The following is a 21,458-nucleotide window of genomic DNA, read 5'->3' on the forward strand; positions in this document are numbered from 1 at the left end:
AGACATTTTACAGCACCCAGGCCATAGCCAGCCCTTTGGCTATGGGCCGGGTGAGGACAATTGGAAATTAGGTCAATTTAGCTATGTGAGGTCAATTGGAAATTAGAAATCAAATGTAAATAAATGTATGCTATGCATGCAATACAACTGCATTGTTTTTATTTTGAAGGCGACTGCTAATTTCCCCCCCAATTTTATGTGTGTGTGGGCGTGCGCGTGCCTATGTACTTTCACTTGTCTTGTTGGTTTGGTCTTCCACTACAATTTCAATTTCTTATGTGACACCTTGGGAAAATTAATTGTTTCTGTTTAAAACATTGATCTTGGAATTTCACCAGCCCATTTTTTCCCCTGTTTTTTTCCTGTTCTAAATACAATGTCTTGCAGAGAGACCTGTTTTTTCTCATTCTGGCTAAACCAATTTGTCTGCTCCGTGTCGCAATGTAAAATATTCACATAGTATAAATATCCTTGTTTTGTATACTTTTAAAAGACTTAGAATATTAACCGTTTCTCCTAGTTTCTCTACCATTTAAATCATACCTTGCTGCACTATTTAACTTTTGAAGTGAACAACTGGAAATTATTTTTAAAACATTTTAAACAATTGTACTAAATTTACTAAATAAAGAATTCTTAGGTGTATTTTGGACATTTGTGTTATACAAATATGTGTGTAACATAGACCTTATTTAAGAACATAAATGTTCAACTATAATGGTTTTGAGATATAAACAGATATAAACATATTTGCATTTTTCTTTCTTTTCTTCCACAGGCAAACAATATGGGTGTAGGTGTAATTGGTATTATTGAATGCAACTTTCTGAAACCCACTCATAATAAACAGGACTTTGATTATACCAATGAATATAGGTAAATGTTTATTTTATCAGTATAAAAGAGTTTCAGTGCATGTTAAATACTCTTATTTATAATAGTAGGTGTTACACCAGCTGGATAAATTGAACTTCATGCCTGATGGGCTTTAGCTTCTCTGTGTTGAGTAAAAGACCAAGGATGTGTCTATTTAACTTTCCATAGAAGTAGAAGATGTCATGCAAATGGAAGCCTTGCTTTATCAGGATTTTTGGTACTTAACCAGATTAAAAAAACCTTCCACTCTGAAATGATTTAGTGTCTTGCCTGTATGTGTGGTAGTAAAAAAAGGGAGACCAGCATACTGCATATTTATCTTATTCAGATGTATTTGCATACTTGTATAAATGAGTGCACATATTGTAGATGTTTCAGAAAGGCTATTTGGAAGGGGGCAGCTTTGGACTTTTAATTAGAACCAGTTCTCATTAGCCAGTTTGGCATAATGGTTAAAGCCACTGATAAGAAACCAGGAGACTCCGAGTTGTAGTTTTGCCTTAGACATGAAGCCAACAGGCCAGTCATTCTCTCAGCCCTAGAAATAAAAAAAATGGCAAGCCATTTCCAGAAATATTGCCCCGAAAACTACTTAGATATGTCCAAGCAATCACCAGGAGTCAAAACTGACTTAAAGGAACACACACACACAAAATACTACCAATGACTTGATGGTAAAACACTGATGGCTAAGGAATAAGAAAAAAAAAAGCCTCCTTTTCTCTGGGGACGAATATGCCATCAAATATATTCAGTCATTGGACATTTGAGTCCAAATCATTGCTTTCTTATTCTCTGTTTCATTTCTGCGATAATTATATTTGATGTTAAGTTATATTATGAATTTTAAAAGTCTTTCTTGTTTATTAGACGTACAATACATGCCCTTGGTGAAAAACTTAATGATTATTGGAATGAGATGCAAGCAAAGAAAACAGAATATCCTCTGGAAGTATTAGTTGAAGATATACAGTAAGTTTTATAAACAAAATCTATAATACTTCTTGGCTTGAATAATTATAAACTATAGTTGTACTTTTTGAGCTTTTATATAACTGATAATTTCAGTGGGTTTATTATCATCTATGGAGGCCCAGGGACGTTATCTCAGCCCTTTCAGAGGAAACCCTTCTGGCTTAGGGCACAGTTTCTGGGTCGTGGAGGAAGGGAGAGGGACAGAATACCCCTCTCTGGACTGCTCCCCCCCATTGAACTGCTCCCCCCCATTGAACTCGATGAACTCTTGCCAGAACTCCCACCGGACTTGTAGAGAAGACTAAGACAATTAAGACCTTATACAAGCCTTATACGCTTTTTGCACATTGCGCAATTTTTAATTTTTTAATTTTAAATTTAAATTTTTTTATTTTAAATTGGTATGATGAGTGTATGTGACTGCATGTGACTGAGTGAAAGTGCCCACTTTTATTACCCTATATTGTTGTATTTGTGTGTTTTAATTATCACGTGGGGACTGTCTGAGTGAACGAATGAGTGTGTCTGATTCGGAGGGCCTGATCGGGAATGCGGGAGCTATAGGTGTGGTTGGGGGAACCACGGACACGGGAGTGGGTCGGAGCATTACGGTCATAACGGGGAGGGGCAGATATGGCGGGGACTTTAGGGCTGGCCATTACCGGGGAAGGAGGGTTCGCTATGTTACAGCGATCCCTCCTTCCGGCCCTATGGGTCCCACTCCGAGGCCAGATGGCGCGAGTAGCCAGGACCCTGGTCTCCGGCTGTTGTCGCTAAATGCCAGGTCTGTTGTTCACAAGGCTCCCCTCGTCCGGGACTTAATTTTAGACGAGGGGGCAGACCTGGCATGTATTACTGAAACCTGGCTGGGCCCGGAGGGAGGAGTCCCCCTCGTAGAGATGTGCCCAGAAGGATTTCAGGTGCTTCATCAGCCGAGAGCTCAGGGAAGGGGTGGGGGTGTGGCTATCGTTATTCGGGAGTCTTTGGTTCCTCGTAGGATCCCTGCTCCGGAGCTTGTCGGGTGTGAGTGCCTGCTGGTGAAGTTGGACCTCAAGGGTCAAGTGGGTCTGCTGCTAACGTACCTGCCTCCCAACAGCGTTGCAGCAGCCCTCCCCTCGCTCCTCGAGTTGGTAGCCGAGCTGGCAGTAGAGTTCCCCAGGCTTATGGTCCTGGGGGATTTCAATTTGCCTACGCTCGGTGAACACTCGGATGGGGCGCAGGAGTTCATGGCTTCCATGACAGCCATGGGCTTGACCCAGATAATCCGGGGCCCAACTCACTCTGCGGGTCACACGCTCGACCTCGTATTCCTCTCGGAGCAGTGGACTTGTGATCTTGGTCTGAGGGGTAATGAGATCATACCCCTGTCGTGGTCAGACCACTGCCTACTGAGGCTTGACTTCCGAAGACCAAACCCCCACTGTAGGGAGGAGGAACCGACCAAGTGGTTCCGCCCCAGGCGACTTATGGACCCTCTGAGGTTCCAGACGGAGCTTGGGGTTATTCCTGATACTCTCGCCCACAGTCCGGTAGAGACTCTGGCTGCCGCCTGGCATTCGGCAGCATCGGAGACCCTTGACCGGATTGCGCCACTACGGCCCCTCCGAGGCGGCGGATCCCGGAGGCCTCCTTGGTTCACCGAGGAGCTCCGGGAGAGGAAGCGCCGGAGGAGACGCCTAGAGCACTTGTGGAGGTCCGATAAATCCGAACCGAACCGAGCACTCTTAACAACCTGCACCAAGGATTACATCAGGGCACTTAGGGCAGCAAAGAGATCTTATATTGCCACCTTGGTTGCGTCCGCCGAGTCTCGTCCAGCCGCCCTGTTTAGGATAACCCGCTCCCTCTTAAATAAGAGGGATACGGGGGACCCCTTGCAGGGTAGGGCTGAGGATTATGCCCAGTTCTTGGCGGACAAAGTTGCTCGGTTTCGGTCGGATTTGGACTCCACCCTTGCAGAGCCAGCCGAGGCACGAGAGGACGATTTGATTGACCATCGCTGGGTTGAGTTTCAGGATGTTACTTCTGGGGACGTGGACAAGGCCATGAGGGCTGTGAGTGCCTCCACCTGTGTACTGGACCCGTGTCCCTCCTGGCTGGTTGCTAACAGCAGGGAGGTGACACGGGGCTGGATCCAAGCGGTTATTACCGCCTCACTTCGGGAGGGGCACTTCCCCGCCGCACTTAAAACGGCGGTGGTGAGACCCCTCCTGAAGAAACCATCTTTGGATCCAGCCGTACTTAACAACTACCGTCCAGTCTCCAACCTCCCCTTTATTGGGAAGGTTGTTGAGAAGGTGGTGGCCTACCAGCTCCAGCGGTCCTTGGAGGAAGCCGATTACCTGGACCCCTTCCAGTCCGGCTTCAGACCTGGTTACAGCACAGAAACCGCTTTGGTCGCATTGACCGATGATCTCTGGAGAGCCAGGGATGGAGGCCATGCCTCCATCTTGGTTCTCCTCGACCTCTCAGCGGCTTTCGATACCATCGACCATGGTATCCTTCTGCGACGACTGCGGGAGGTGGGGGTGGGAGGCACCGTTTTACGGTGGTTCTCCTCCTACCTCTCGGACAGGTCGCAGTCGGTGTTGGTCGGGGGTCAGAGATCGACCACGAGGCCCCTATCATATGGGGTGCCACAGGGGTCGGTCCTGTCCCCCGTACTATTTAATATCTACATGAAACCGCTGGGCGAGATCATTCGGAGGCACGGGATAAGATACCACCAATACGCGGACGATACGCAGCTGTATCTGTCCGCCCCGTGCCAACTCAATGAAGCGGTGGACGTGATGAGCCGGGGTCTTGAAGCCGTTAGGGACTGGATGCGGGCTAACAAGCTTGTACTCAACCCAGAAAAGACCGAGTGGCTGTTGTGTTTCCCTCCCAAAAATTTGGCTAGTGTTCCAACGATCAGGCTGGGGGGTCAAAATTTACACCCCTCAGACAGGGTTCGCAACTTGGGAGTCCTCCTGGATCCACAGCTGACTTTTGATCACCACCTGTCGGCTGTGACCAGGGGGGCATTTGCCCAGGTTCGCCTGGTGCGCCAGTTGCGACCCTACCTGAATCGGGAGGCTCTCACAACAGTCACTCGCGCCCTCGTGACCTCTAGGCTGGAATACTGCAATGTGCTCTACATGGGGCTGCCCTTGAAGAGCATTCGGCGGCTTCAGCTAGTCCAGAATGCGGCCGCGCGAGTGATCGTGGGTGCACCTCGGTTCGCCCACATAACACCTATCCTCCGCGAGCTGCACTGGCTACCTGTTGGCCTCCGTGTGCACTTCAAGGTGCTTCTTACTACCTATAAAGCCCTCCATGGTAGTGGATCTGCGTACTTGGGAGACCGCCTTCTGCCAATTACCTCCTCCCGACCCATAAGATCCCACAGATTAGGCCTCCTCCGAGTGCCATCTGCCAGCCAGTGTCGGCTGGCAACTACGCGGAGGAGAGCCTTTTCTGTAGCAGCTCCGACCCTCTGGAACGATCTCCCCGTGGAGATTCGTACCCTCACCACCCTTCAGACCTTCCGCACAGCCCTCAAGATCTGGCTATCCCGCCAGGCCTGGGGGTAAAGATCATAGTTTGCCCCCGCCCGAATATTGAATGAATGTTGTTTGATCTTAACTATATATTGTATTTTTATGTTATTGTATGTCTTCCCCTCCCGTAAGTTGTTAGCCGCCCTGAGTCCCCTCAGGGAAAAGGGCGGCCTATAAATAAACGCAACTCAACTCAACTCAACTCAATTTGTTACAGGAAACGGCCTGATCAGACCTGGGTTCAGTGTGATATTTGCCTAAAATGGAGGAAGCTTCCAGATGGAATTGAACATTTGCCAGAGAAATGGTATTGTTCCTATAACCCTGACCCTCAGTTCAGGTAAAATAGGTAGAAATGAATAACATTTTTAGGAATAATGTTAGCTGCATCAAAATTAACAATATCTTACTAATTTTTAAAATTAGAAATTGCAATGTGCCTGAAGAACCTGAAGATGATGATTTAATACCATATGAGAAAACACATAAAAAAAAGTGAGTACTCAACAACAAGAAATTTGACGTTTACTTTCATGTATCTTAAAAGCACTTCTTAGAATGTGAAAAGACATGGTCAGCATAAATTATATTCACTCTGCATAGTGTAAAATTGGTTTATTTGATTTGCACCTCTATGATAGATGTAGAATTCAAGCAAATTATATAGGGTTTAACTATGCTTCACTGATGTGATCAAGAAGATTATGTAGGCTTTGAAGATTTTAATTATGGTGATTAAAATCTAATGCAAACTAAACTCAGAAAGAAACTAAAGTAAAAAGAAAGTAAAAGGCACAAAGCCACAAAAAGAAAAAAGTGGAAAAAAAGTTGAGATGGTTCTCAACTTAAGACTGCAGTTGGACTTGAGATGGCGCAACTGTTGTCAATACATGCCAGTATCCAAACACCCACATTTTGATCATATAACCAACAGTAGTAAATGCAAAAACAGGTTGTAAGTCACTTTTTTCAGACCCATCCTAACTTTGAACAGTCATTAAATGAATAGTCATTTATTACTTCTTGTAATAATCTACTTCTTGTAATAAAGAAATAACTTCCAATCTTTTATAAATATGATACTTCATAAACATAGGAGGCTTTTCACCTCCTATAAGGTTATATAGTCCTCGACTTATAACAGTTCTCTTAGTGATTGTTCAAAGTTATAATATGATTTACATTTGGATGCTTGACAACTGATTCACGTTTATGATGGTTGAAGTATCCCAGGATTATTTGATCACCTTTTTCAACCTTCTGACAAAGTCCATGGGGAAACCGGATTCACTTAACAAACATGTTGCTAATTTAGCAACTGCAGTGATTAACTTAACAAATGTGACAAGAAAAGATGTAAAATGAGGCAAAACTCACTTTAATTTCTCACTTAAGAACATGTTGGGCTCAGTTGTGATTGTAAGTTGAGGACTACCTGTAGACATCTCTTCTACCCATAAACCATCCCATGACATCAACATTTTGGTACTGTTAGCAAGAAGTCCATGTAGGGTTACAAGAATTTTATAAAACATGGCTTATTTTAAGCTTTGCCAAATAAACCAGCTTCATATTCCTTCTTTATACTTCCGGAAATCTTAATATTTAATTTATTTTAAATTGTCATAGAATTTAAGCTTTTTTCAATTCCTTTTGTCCCATCCCATAGACTTCTACAAGGTTTTAACAAGCCTCATTTATAAATCCAATATAAAGATATTATCCAGGTTGTTTTCTTAGTTTCTCATCTATATTTCCTGTGTAGTTTTTAAAACTTCATTCACTATACTTTTGTATAGCTAGTAAACTATCCTTATTTGGGTTATTCTCTTGGCCCATCACTTATTTTCATTTCAAATGCTTTCTCTGTCAAGTTACCCACACTTTTTAAAATTCCTGTATTTATAATTTCAATATTTCTGCATCAAGCAAGATTTGTTTCACATCTATTAAAATTCCTTTCCCTAAAAAATTAGTGTCTTATTTTAGCTTTGCAGATATTTTGCAATCAGTTGCTAGAATATAAGTGGTAATGAAAATAACCTTATCAGTAAAACCCTCACGAATGCTTGCCCTGATCAAATCACAAATGTAGTTATAGGATAAAGCAACCACATAGAAAAAGGGAACTTGGGGGTTGCAAATTCTGGGAATTGTTTAAAATGATGATTATGCTACAATATATGTACAATTTGCTGAATATAGGGAATGAAGGCAGATTGGTCTTTGGTAGTCTTAGGTGATGGCATATGGGGCTTGTGAGCAAGTAAATGTATAAAAATGTATTATTTAAGGTATAGCCTTCATACAGGCCTGGTGGGAGTGATCTCACTGTGTCCATCTGTGCAGAATAAAGTCTTGCAATCTCCACCTTGTGTGCGTTTCATTGGGTGCTGCGCACTGGGCAGGACCAGCTTTATGCAATAACACTATCATTCCTTTATTAACATCTTTTAGACATAGTCCATCCATAGAAGCAGACAAAGTTAAGAAACAATTATAGTATGGGCAAAAAACTTTGGATATATTATAGAATTAGATAAATGGCAAAAACTTTGGGATAGAAACTATAAATTGATAAGGGCAACTGCATATAAAGGAAATTTATATAAAATGTTTTATAGGTGACATTTACCGCCAGCAAAACTGGCAAAGATGTTTAAAAACATGTCCACCCAATGTTGGAAATGTAACCAGATACCATGCACACATTATCATTTGTGGTGTAAATGTGCAAAGTAAAAAAAAAACAAAAAACAGTGGACGAAAATATATACATGGTTAGAAAAAATGTTAAAGCAGCACATAGATTATATAACCAGCAATATTTTTATTAGGCATAGTACCAGAAAAATAAAAAAGGGAATATATATTTAATATTACATATCTTGATGGCAGCAAGAATGGTATATGCTCAGCATTGGAAAAATGAGGAACCACCCATAAAAGATGTAATATATATTTTTAAAAAATTAGACTCTGCAAAAATGAATAGGTTGACATTGAAGTTAAAAGATAAAGAAGATACAGAATACTTTCAAACATGGGATTTATTTTACCAATGCTTGGTTAAAAAAATTGAAATTAGAAAAATGCTATAAAGTATGGTTTATGTTTAATATATTATTATGTTAAGCAAATACACCCAGACAATACACTGTTCATAAAGTATTAATGTATGTTAAAGAAAATATATAAATAGTTTTTAAAAAGGCAAACAATGTTAAAGATTTTTTTTTGGTTTTTTACTTATTTGTAGCCACCCATCTCTAGTATATCCATAAAAAAAGGCATGTCTCCTGGTCCCTATCAGCCAACATTCCTTGGCTCATGGGACCTGTAATATACCCAACCTGCTGAGTGGATAGAAATTACTGGGAGAAGACAGTTCCTTAGGTAACCCAGCCTCAAGCCATAAAGTATTTTAAAGCTGATAACTGGCATATTTTATTACTAGTACATTAGTACTAGTGAGTTGACTACACACTAGTAGCTAATGCAACTCACATAGCAGTGGTGTTATTTACTTGAATTATCCAACATTCTTTACTATGTGTGCAGCCTTGCCATTTAAAGTTTCCAAATCTCTCCAGGGACAGCACTGTATAGAGCATGTTATATAATCCAGATAAGAGGTCATGAATGACTTGTCAACAAAGCCTTCCACTCCAGGAGCGGATTCAATTGATGCATGTCCCTAAGATGTTAATGAGTTCAGAAAAGAGATGGCCTCCCTGACAAAAGGGCCCTAAAGGGCAGTTATCAATGATCAGGAAAGATCTTGCTACACCACATCCCATAATAGCCATCTGGAAAGGAGACATTTACTTGCAACAAAATAAACTCAAAACGTGGACCTAGCAATACTGCACAAGTCAGAAAACACTACTTTTGATGGAAATTACCTATCCTTTGGGTAAGCGTGCCTACATTTAAGAAATAATGATTTGTTCTTGTGTTGGGCAACCAGGTCTCAAAATACAACACAACTTTCCTGCATCATAAGGTTTAAGTGCATATTTTAGTGTATATAATATTTTTTTGTATCAAACAGAGACAGAGAGAAATTAAGGAAAAGACTGGAGTATAGCCATCAGGTATGTAATTGAATACATTAAAATGTATTATTTTTATTTTAAACAGTACCATCATTGAATATGTGCATTCAGAAAGGCAAGTTCTTCCTCCATAAAGTTACTGATCCAAAAACCGGATTGGAATCAGGGCAAGCATGAGGGGATGCATGAGAGATTTGGTTCAGGGTGGGTGCGAGAGAAATGTGGGGAAGTTGTGCACAACTGGCCAATGTGGTGCAAGCACAGAGGGGCTGAAGGAGGGTACATGCACGGGGAGTCCTCAGCAACTTGTGGTCTTCCCTGCAAGCTTCTCCACTGATTTTCTGGTGAAGCCACAAGGAAAGTTGCAAATGGCAACAATGTGATTGCAGGGCAGAGCAACCAGTCATGTGAACCGGTTGCCAAGTGCTCAGATCATGATCATGTGCCCAGAAGATGATGGGATGGTCTGAACTCTGAGGACTGATTACAACCACCATATCTTCGGTGCTATCATAACTTCAAATGGTCAAAGGTCATGGACTATCTATATTTAATATATTCATTGAATATTTTATGTTCTAGTTGACATCTAATTGAAACAGTTTTGAGATTTTAAAAAAGTAATTGACCTAGTATAATGTTCCTGCTATACTGTATATCACCACTTTAAAGGGAAATACCTTGAGAAAAAGTGATTCCTCTCTAATTGTTATGAAATGATGTATTTTCTACAGATGTATAATGAAATGTATTTGCAAACAACATCTGCCTTGTCGAACACATCACCAGCAATGGATGAAAGTATTTCAAGATTGCATGTAGAAACTTCAAATACACCTCTAAACAGGTCTCTAAATGTATCAGATTCATCGGTATCTTCTCCACATTCAGATTCTGAAAAAAGGTCAGTACATTTATTTTTTTAATGCAACTTTTTGACTACTTCAATCATTTACTGGTTCTACACAATATATAACTGTTCTGACCCCCCTCGTCCCACACCAACACACTCCGAGTCAAAGAAAAGTTATGGCATTTAATTAACAGACAGATCCTTGGCAGCAAACTGGCACAGATAAGCCTTGGCAGCAATCCAACACAGATAAGCCGTGGCAGCAATCCAGCCTGCCAGGCTCACAACTCTGTTCTCCAACATTCGTTAATGTGTTGACTTCTACAAGAGGGGCGTGTACACAAGCAGTCTTTTTATAGTCTGGAGAGGAGCCTAATGACCACCAGCTGAGTACAATTACCTCCTGTACTTGCGCAACTGTTCCTGACGCCTATTAGCTCTTCGGTGCCAGGCATCCAGGAACAACTCACTACTGGCGTCCGGATCACTCTCTCTTGTCTCCTTCCCACTGGTCCAAGGCTCAGGCGCCTCCTGGTGGCCAACCAGCCTCTCTGCGCCCTGCTCGGAGTCGGAACCCTGTCCAGGGTCCTCCACATCCTGCAGAGCCGACTCATAGGGGCCCTCGCTGTTGGAGTCTGGTGGCAGCTCCAACGGCTCCTGTTGGGCCACAACACATAACTATGTATCAATACACCTCACACATATTTTAATACAATTTAAAATTACAGTAGTCCTCAAAGTACGAACCTATTGGAGCTTGTCCATTAGGTTCGCAAGTCAAAAAATTCATCAAATGAATCAAACTCAATTTTTAAAAATTTTAAAATCAAATTCATTAATTGAATCAAATGGTTCATTAAATGAACAAAGATCTGATTTACTGTTTCCTCCGATTCATTAATTGATCGCTGCCATCGTTAACTGAACTGAGATGCTTTCCTGCTAACCGCCAATCAGCTGATTCCAGTGCAGCCTTACCCCTAGGGCCTAAATTGCCTCCAAGGATGCTTCCAGAGCCCTCCAATTGCATTTGCTTTAAAACACACACACACACACACACACACACACACACACACACACACACACACACACACGTTTACTGCTAATCGCCTCAAGCTTCTTCAGACAGCTGTCCAGAGGGTGGGGTGGGGTGGTAATTTACAGAACTCTCAGATTGCAGTTGCTTTAAAAAAAACAACACTTGTCACTAATTAGCTTAAGTGTCTCCAGCCATGGGAGATGGGGGAGAGATTTACAGAACTTTCAGCTTGCAACAGTAACAGATGGAAGGGGTTTTAGGTCATCTAGTCTAACCCGCTGCTCTCACAAAAGTGTATTTCTAATAAATGCCTATCCAGTCTCTTCTTAAAAGCTTCCAGTGATGGTCACCCACAACTTCTGAAGGCAATTTAATTTTAAAACTACAAATTACAGTAATATACACTAATCTCCAAAATAAAAGCGTGGAAAAACAACATCATAGAATGCTTTGTTTAGATGCTGGCTAGCATTTCTACAAACAGTTGTAAGGCAGATGCAAACAAACTTTATCTTTGCAAAGTACTGTACTTACAAACACAATAATTTGCAAAAGTTTTGCAAAGTATAGTATTTAAAAAGCAGAGCAGTTCCCAAAATGCTTACAAACCAACAGTACAGTACTATAGAATAACAAAAAAGAATATTTTATAATTCTTAGAAGCAATTCTAGCACTAGTCCTCAAGCCCACACAGCACCAAAAAAACAAACAAACTCACAGCCGCACTGGCTGCAAAAATCACTCTATCTTGTTGGGCCATGTGACCAGGGACAAAATTGCCAGCTTCAGGAAATTGCATGTCATAACCCCAAACAGCACAGACAAGTCACAGAGTTAGTAATGGTTGCCACTGCAGCAGTGATTGGATCCAAATCATTTGGCCACGGAGGCCTCTTTGACTGCATTTTAAAATTTCTAACATAAGTACCCTTTCTGAATAAATTTGCTCTTGTGAAAATTTGCAAAATGAATACAGAGATTACCTGTATTTCCTAATGTAACTTGATATAGCATTGATGGCTCCCTATCTGTCAAAATAGTAATGTAATCTCTGAAAGCCTACCAAGATTCCACATTTCTGAAAGAAGAAAGAGAAAACTCCTTATTTTAGTGTATGATTTGAGCCAGGTTTATTGTAGCTGTGCAGACAAGGTGTGGATGGAGATAAATGTTCTACCTACTAATACGTCATTAGGATAAACTTTATTTAGTGGTTTTGTTTACTTAAGCAAAAGCAGAATCCCTTAGTAACTACCCTTCCACCTACTAACCTGATTTCCCTTTTAATTATTGGTCTTGATTCTGTTAATTCAGCATATAGGGGTCTGTTTGCCTGTTTTAAAAGTTGTTCCTAAGGTCTCCCTGTTGTGTTCTACAAGTTGTGTTAGGTTTCTTTAAAAAAAAAAACTAAGCTTCAGGTCACTGTTTTAATGTCAGCCAAATCCATTTTTAAGCAAACTGTTCTCTGCTGAGTTTTTCTTTCAAAGACCATGAGAGAAAAGGACAGATTGGTCCAAAGTGGGAAGCCACCAAATAAAATATCTTCTTTTGTGGCCTCTCCCACCTAGTAAGGCACACATATTGGCCAAGCGAGTTCCTCCTGGGATAGATAGTCCTAATGATACCCAGCTGCCAAATTGGTTTTATAGATAACAATAAGCAATTTGAACTGCTAAATAAATTAGCAACCAGTACTTCTCCATATCATCAGTGTAGCATGCAACTCAGGTACAGGTAATCCCCGGGTTACGAGTGTTCCCTTAGCGAACGTTTGAAGTTACATGATAAGCGCCCCCAAATGTTTATGAACAAATCCCAAAATTATGAATATTGCAGCACCATGGCATTTGTTCATCTTTACAAACGACTGCAGAGGCTCTGAAACATTCACCTCGCCTATTCCCCCAACCCTCACCCGCGTCTTTGCAGGCACTTCACCTGTGGAGACTGACTTACCTTGCAAAGATCTCCTCTGTCAAGGTTTCCTTGTCTGCATTCGCAGAGAACAGAGGCCTAATGTACCGCGAGATCACACGAGATCACTAGTGCAAGATCTTGTGTAATCTCACATTTCAGGCCTCTATTCTCTGCAAATTGAGGTCTGGACATTTGCAAATGGAGGGAAGGCTTTGGTCCTTCAGGCCTTCCCTCTGTTTGCCATTTCCTTGGCGAAGCCTGCAGGGAGATTGCATTCCTGTAAGCTTCAACAGCCCTTTGCAAAAAGCCTTTGTTAGCACCAGCGCAGCTAGGGAGGTGCATCCCTCGGAAGCCCTGTTCCTACAAGCAAAGTCTTTTTGCAAAGAACTGCTAAAGCCTACAGGGATGAAATCCTCAAGTGCTTTGCTGATGAGAAAGCAGCCCAAGAGGTTGCATTGCTGCGCGCAGCCTCTTGAGCTGCTTTATCACTGCTGGAGGCCTCGTCAAGCCCTTTGCTGAGGAAAACGGAGGGGGCAGGCAAAGAAACAGGCTGGAGAGGAGATGGATCTTCATAAGCTAAGTTACCTGGTACGGAAGGATGGGGGAGGAAGCAATTGTGGAGACCCCAGGGGAGGGAGAATGAGGTATCTGTGGATCAGGGGAGACCTTGGGTGTTCTGAAGTAGGTGGCCAGTTTCCTCACCGCCAGGCTCCCAATTGCCTTCCCCACCCCAAGATATCTTATGTTCATATGGGCGAAAGCAGGGAGTGATGTCATTCAGTGTATGAATTATTGAGTTACGAATAGAATGGGCAGGCTCCATTACATTTGTAACTCGAGAACTACCTGTACAAATAGTGCACAAGCAGTTATTTTCCATTAACTGAAAGTTCTCAGTATTGTCAAGGCCATGTCATATAAAATAAATTACAGCAATCAACAGTAATTTTAAAAGTGACAAGTATCAGCGACTCTGCTCAGGTGATATTATCCAAGTTGCCACAGTTTTCATCTGCTCAGCCACATTCATTTGGGGAACAATCCTATAAAGAGGCAAAGTTGCTACAGTTCTAGAGCTAGGAGGCTTCTGAATGAGTAATCAATAAATTTCCTTGACCTGAGTCTAGAAACTTTGCCTCTTCAATGCACAGATCAACATATCTTTCCAGGCAACTGCCACTTCTCCCGTCCATAAAGAGGCATTAACTACCAATATCCAGCTACTTGTCCTTTCTTTAAGTGTGCAGGCCCATAAATTGCAAAAACCTTTCAATTTATTATTTTATTTAAATGGACTTTCTATTTAGAAATCAGTACAAAAGAATACAATGTTACTTTTAAAAATATTGGTGTAATACACATCTTTTGCTGTTTCTGTAGGCTTAAACGAAAACATTCTAATTCTGATGCACCACTACAAATTAAGATCACGCGGGTGACTAGCCAAGCATTTGAGAACAAGAAACATGTTGAGGATGACAATGATGTCATCATTTTGGAGGAGAACAGTACTCCAAAGCCTGCAACAGAAGAATGTGACATCAAAATAGTAAAAGTTGAAGGTGGTGCCAATTTGGATTATATTGGTGGTGATGGAGAAGTTTCCAAAAGCAAAGATGCTTATTCAGAAGTAGAATGTACAAAAGGAACTGCAGCCACACAAACGGAAGTAGAGTGGCTTGCAGTAAAAAAAGAAGAAGAAGAGATCAGTGTTGAAAAGAATCAGCTATCCAGATCGGAGCCTGAATTGACCACATCAGAACCTGCTGGCATTTCCAAGTCTGCTTTGGGGTGTGTGGACAACAAAATAAATGAATTAAATATTCAGTTGCAATTAGCCAAAAAAGAGAAAGAAAAATATGAAGAACAGTATAAAGTGTTGTTCAAAGAAGTAAAGACATTGGAGAAAAAAATTGTGGAAATGAATGATAAACACATGAAAAAAGAAATGTGCCATCAGTCAACAGAAACAAATAGCATTCTATCAGATGACGAACTAGAAAGAATTAAAGGAAAAAGTCCAGAAGAGATCTTGATTCTCTATGAGCAGGCACTGAATGAGATTAAATGGTTGAAAAAACAATGTACTATACTACAGAATTTAAAATCTGAATGCACTAAGTGTAGAAACAGTGAAAATAAAACTGAAGTTGATGAGATGGCTGTCCAGCTGGATGATGTTTTCAGGCAGCTGGACAAGTGCAGTATTGAAAAAGATCAATATAAAAATGAGGTAAGTTTTACAAAAGCATATGTAATAAAGCAAAGTTGATTGTAGTTTATTTATTTCTCAGTTTTTGCAGCTATTGTAATACTGCATTTTTAATTTTGTTCCATCAAATATTTCTGCGGTAGGATTGATGCATTGTAGCTTAATTTACTCTCAAGCTATGTTTGTCTAGATTTGATCTGCACCTTGTGTATAACATTTATATTTCTGAAGATTCCATTATTAGTAGTAAATACATAATTATTTAGTAGGGCTTCAGTCTAAATAAAAGTGCATTATTTCCACTTCAGTGGGTTCTGCCAAATTACCATATCTGATAGGGGGGAAAAAACTACTATGTTTCCATGAAAACAGGCCCTAGCCCAAAAATAAGGCCTAGTTAAGCCCCGCCCACCATCTGATTGTATGAGGTGGGACAAGGCACAGCCATAAAAATCAAGGGGGGGCAGGGACGGAGGAAACAAGGCCAGGGGTGTGTGGCGCTGTCCCATGCACCCCACCAGACCAGCCTGGCCAAAAGCAGCTGAAGGGCTTGAACACCACACTTTCAGCTGCTTTCCGCATCACTTGGTTTCCCACCCCACCCCTGCCAGACTGGTCTGGTGGAGGGGATTGTCTTCCGCCTTCTTCGCTGTGCCACAAACTACACTATGGAAACTTCAGTGCTGTGCCACGAATGGACATTGACAAGCCCCACAACTTTCAAAGTAAATCCCGGGCGCTGCGCTGCAATGGACAGACAAAAAGTGAAGCTTTTGCTTGAAGGAGGAGGAGGAGCGGGGAGAAGAAAGGGAAAGTGGCTGAGTGAGAAGCGCCCCACTGGCCAGGCACTGAAGCACTGCCACTGCCACCACAGAGAGAGAGAGCGATCTGATCCAACCTCTGTGTGTGTATGAGAGAGAGAGCTATCTGATCCAACCTCGGAGAGTTATACCAGGGCGCTCTCCCTCCCTCTCTCTCATTGAAGGCGTGCAGGTCTATGCCCTTTGGGCGCCTGCCTCCCTCTAGCTCCTGCTGCAGCCACCCTCTGCGCAGTCGCTGGCTCCTGTGCGCACAAGGGGCAGGGTGCCCATCTTGGCCAGGCCTTATGATAAAAAATAAGACCTCCCCTAAAAAAAAACCAGGTGCTTATTTTGGGGCCCAAAAGAAAATAAGACTGGGTCTTGTTTTTGGGAAAACGCAGTAGATAAGTAAAAAGCAGACCCCATTTTGATACAGTTCAAAGCCTTTATTGTCATTGCACATCATATATGCAACAAAATTGGTTTAGCCTCTACTGGTGCAGTCCATACATGAATACAAGACAACATGAATAATATAATATATAAATGTGGTATTGGCATTTAATCTAACAATCTAATACAAGACATCAGCTTTGCAGTTCTTATTTCGTAAATAGAATTGAGTAGTCAACCATACATAAAAATGAAGGCTTTCATTAAGTCTTCATTCCTAATGACTTCATGGATAATGTCTGTATTTTCTTATTAACAATACGTGTGTTCTTTCAGCTTACTTGTTTAGCCTGAAAACCCTAGTGTTTCATCTAAGTACTATTAAGCAGGTCCAGTTCTGCTTAGTTTTTTTTGACATTAGTTGAGATTAAATAGCTGCTAATACCTAGATTACTTTAAATGCTCACAGCCCAAAAGCTAGCCTTCACGTTGAGGATCCAGCAATTTGTCAAAAATCTGTACAGTCCTGTTTTCCAAAGTCAAGTAGCAAAAGAGGCATTAAGTGTTGAATTCATATATAAAATTGATTTTTCCAGTTCATATAGTCTAAAGTTAACAATTGCTTTCCCAAGATAGCAATATGCATTTACAATAATATAACATCCCAAGAGGCACAGTAGAAAGCATATGAATTATACATCTTCAGTTGAATTTATTCCAAGTGTGCATAGGTTTGTATCTATTTGAAACATTGGAATTTGTTAAAAACAGTTTTATAATATTAATGGACTAAATCTTGCAGTTGCTTATATTTTGAATATTAAATTAAACTATTAATGCTCTAGACTGATATGGCAAGATTAATATTTTGGCCAAAATTCAAACAGCTCCTTGTGGTTTCCCTCTTTTTTTAAAAAAAACCAGTAAATTTGATTCCATATTTCAGTCTGCATTTTTTCAACTTCTGAATGTTGGAAGTCAAGCAACCAACGAAAAAAAAGATTGTGTCTGTCAACGTACCTATCTTTAACTTTTGAAAGATCATCTGAATTGTATTTAAACAAAAACAAAAGTAATATGCAGTACTGTATTGGATGATATTATATCAGTATATAGCATTATAGTCCAGTACTTTTGACATATTTATGACTACAACTCCCTTCAGCTTTAGTCAGGCTATGAAAGACAGAATTGTTGAGAATACTTATTCTGTTCCTGGGTGCTTTGTGCTTGGTGTTCAAAAATTTAAAGCCAGTGGTCTAGTGATAACACTAACAACAACAACAATAATATATTGAACTTGCTCCCCCAACTTATATGTATTTAATTGTGCAAAGCCTTCAAAAAGGTACTTCATGATGCACATAAGTATTTACTTTCTGAATTGTTAAAATAGCTACATTGTTTGCAAATCTTGCACGCAAACTTTCAGAAGCTGCTATCATGAAAAAACTTAGAAGTAATCTATTTAGCCTTAAGCATTGCAAACCTTTTGAAGATTTTGCACAATTCGAAATATGCATAGTTTAAATACACAGTTGTAAATATTTTGAATGGAAAGTTTTGACCTATTTCTTTCAGATTGAACTACTTGAAATGGAAAAAAACCAATTGAATTTTCAGTGTGAAGAGCTAAAAGCAGAAATTGGGCAGTTAAAAGCTTCTGCTCCACAAATGGTTGCACGAACCAATGATTCTGTAGCGAGTAATCTTGAAGAAACTGTAAATTATCCTGATGGAGAAAGGTAGATATTTTTATATCCATGGAAAAGCATATTAAAATCTTCATTAATACCTGAAACTTCTATCTACTCCAGTGGTCCCAAATTCTATCTATACTTGTGGTCTGCAGACACCTGGGAGACCACGGTGTCATCACAAGGTCCATGAAGGCTTGAATAAATGTTATGATTTAAATCTTAACATTTAAAGGTAAAGAAAAGTTGAGAACCACTGACTCCATTATTTTACCTCCTTAATTTTTGCTGTATCTATCCATGTGTCTGCTAGGAGTGGGCAATATATTGAGTTAAAGCTTTAACATTCAGAATATCCAGCAATGGTTTTTATTTGAAACATCTGTTTTGACCAGTTTTAAATATTTTGAATTGAAAATAGTATAAACTAAAAATGTTTTGCGCTGTACTATGGTCAGTCAAAAGAAACACTAACAATTTGCATTCTGAGTTATGAACTCTTAAGCAAAGAAGTAGTTTAAGTATGGCACTTCTCACAATTTTTGCCATATGTGTTTGAAAGTGTTAAATAATACTCCTGGTACACTTTGTCAAGATTTCTGCAATGCTGAAACTTTGTTTTGAAGAGCAGAGCAATTCTTACTCATTTTAGTTCAGAACTAAATTTATTCAAAGCTCTTCTCTGTTCAGTAACTACATTGCCAAGATGCACTTTAACGTGGGGTACTTTAATATATATTTTAGAATACCTTAAAAGAATAAAGGAAAAAATAAAATGCTCAGGAAATATATTAAGTGTTGAAATTGTATGTAAAACATTTTAACCAATGTATTCATTGTTGTCTTTCTGTAGCCTGAAGTTGCGATCACTGCGAGTTAATGTGGGACTGCTACTGGCAACAATAATGCCTGATCTTGACCTGAAACAAGTGAACTACGACGTTGATGTAGTTGATGAAATTCTAGGACAAGTTGTAGAACACATGAATGAAATCAGCAGTGCTTAATGATTTCTCCACTGCCACATCATGCTTTCTCAAATTTGTACACTGTTGTAAAGTTTCAAATCTGCAAAAAAAAAACACGACCCCAAATCATTTAAGGGTTAAATATATTCTTGAAATGTTGCAGCTGGATTTTCAAAGTGTTAATAGTGCCACAAAAAGAATGAATGTCTCCAATGAAGACATTGTGCAGGGATGGAAGGAACTTTTTCTTTATTCTTGTGCTTATGACAATAGCTGTGGCAGACAGCAGCTCCTGAAAGCAAGATCTGTAAAGGAACTATAGACACTTCGCTTTCTGGTGTTTGTGGTGACATAGAAGGAGGATATTTGCCATGCCAAATTGGAAAGAAAACTTGGGTTAGTATTTTATTTAGCATAGCTGATGAAAATCAAAATGTGCTGTGTGATACTATTAATAGAAAGACAGTCTTAACGCTATGTCTAATTTTATCCTAATTTCAAGTGCTTCAAATACCACTACAGGTGCATTGTATTACCCCTTTTGAATTTTCAGCATTTCTTATAGATATATTTAATTTTTATAACACATCCAGAAATAAACCACAGATACTACAAATGTTGTTATATACCTTTTTAAACTTTCTTTAAAGAAAACACTGGCAATTTTGTCAAGTAGCATTTTCCCCAAATTATTAGTATTTTATAGTGGCCTATGAGTATTTCTGAGTTTTGATACCTGATGATGTATTATAAATACTGATTAAGAGTATTGCATAATGATTATTATACTATCAGATTATGTTTTATGAATAAATGAGTGTTTTATCAAAATAAGTTTGAAGGATTTATTTTTTCCACATTCATTCTTTTTCCATTCTTTTTCTTAACTTTATGATTATATGTTGTTCATTATTCACATCATTGTTTGATAATTGAATGTACTGTAAATTCTGAGTAAAATAAATCTTGTCTGTATGGAAAACATTATTTAAATTTGTACTGTACATTTACATTTTGAAGAAAGGTAAATAAATGGAAATGACTTTTTATTTACATAAAATAAATGAGAAATGTATATATTTTGTACTAAATGGTGAAAAACATCATGTTCTGCATGACAGGAACAAATACATTTTTTATAATAATAAATCACACACACACATATTGACTAATGTATTTTTTTATTCTACTCAATCTGATAAAAATTTGGGGGGAAACAATTGTAAAAGCATTTAGGATTCTGTCAATAGGACTTCCCAAAAAGAGAACTGGTTCAAATTTTGTGTTGAGGAAGAAGCATACAAAAAGAGTTAATATACAAAAAAGTATTTAGTCAGCCACCAATTGTGCAAGTTCTCCCATTTAAAAAGTGAGAGAGACCTGTAATTGACATCATAGATAGACCTCAACTATGAGAGACAAAATGAGAAAACAAATCCAGACAATCACATTGTCTGATTTGGAAAAAAAAATTTTGGAAATTATGGTGGAAAATAAGTATTTGGTCAATATCAAAAGTTCATCTCAATACTGTGTTATATATCCTTTGTTGGCAATGACAGAGGTCAAATGTTTTCTGTAAGTCTTCATAAGGTTGGCACACACTGTTGCTGGTATGTTGCTGGTTTTCTATAGGGTGGAGATCTGGAGACTGGCTAGGCCACTCCAGGACCTTGAAATGCTTCTTACGAAGCCATTCCTTTGTTGCCCGGGCGATGTGTTTGGGATCATTGTCATGCTGAAAGACCCAGCCAAGTTTAATCTTCAATGCCGTTGGTGATGGAAGGAGGTTTGCACTCAAAATCTCACGATACATGGCCCCATTCATTATTTCCTGTACACGGATCAGTCGTCCTGGTCCCTTTGCAGAGAAACAGCCCCAAAGCATGATGTTGCCACCACTGTGCTTCACAGTAGGTATGGTGTTCTTTTGATGCAAATCAGCATTCTCTCTCCTCCAAACATGACGAGTTGTGTTTCTACCAAACAGTTCTACTTTGGTTTCATCTGACCATATGACATTCTCCCAATCCTCTTCTGGATCATCCAAATGCTCTCTAGCAAATTTCAGACGGGCCTCGACATGTACTGGCTTAAGCAGGGGGACACGTCTGGCACTGCAGGATC

General features: G+C 39.9%; 1 protein-coding gene across 2 annotated transcripts in view; it reads left to right on the top strand.

Moving 5' to 3' along the window:
* Window positions 1-20,493, top strand: part of MORC3 (MORC family CW-type zinc finger 3) — a 49,041-nt gene extending 28,548 nt beyond the window's left edge. For both annotated transcript variants that reach the window (XM_087721644.1, XM_087721645.1), the window contains 9 exons: window positions 779-876; window positions 1,747-1,848; window positions 5,611-5,733; window positions 5,820-5,888; window positions 9,448-9,490; window positions 10,186-10,355; window positions 14,642-15,494; window positions 18,248-18,411; window positions 19,217-20,493. In XM_087721644.1, the coding sequence (XP_087577770.1) occupies window positions 779-876; window positions 1,747-1,848; window positions 5,611-5,733; window positions 5,820-5,888; window positions 9,448-9,490; window positions 10,186-10,355; window positions 14,642-15,494; window positions 18,248-18,411; window positions 19,217-19,370 (1,776 nt within the window). In that variant the 3' untranslated portion in view covers window positions 19,371-20,493. The remainder of the gene's footprint in view (window positions 1-778; window positions 877-1,746; window positions 1,849-5,610; window positions 5,734-5,819; window positions 5,889-9,447; window positions 9,491-10,185; window positions 10,356-14,641; window positions 15,495-18,247; window positions 18,412-19,216) is intronic.
* The last annotated feature ends 965 nt before the right edge of the window (window positions 20,494-21,458 follow it).

Source organism: Thamnophis sirtalis, unplaced genomic scaffold (assembly GCF_051295495.1).
Source record: "Thamnophis sirtalis isolate CommonGarterSnake01/CBP01778 unplaced genomic scaffold, rThaSir2_p1.2 scaffold_8, whole genome shotgun sequence".
Lineage (NCBI taxonomy): Eukaryota > Metazoa > Chordata > Lepidosauria > Squamata > Natricidae > Thamnophis > Thamnophis sirtalis.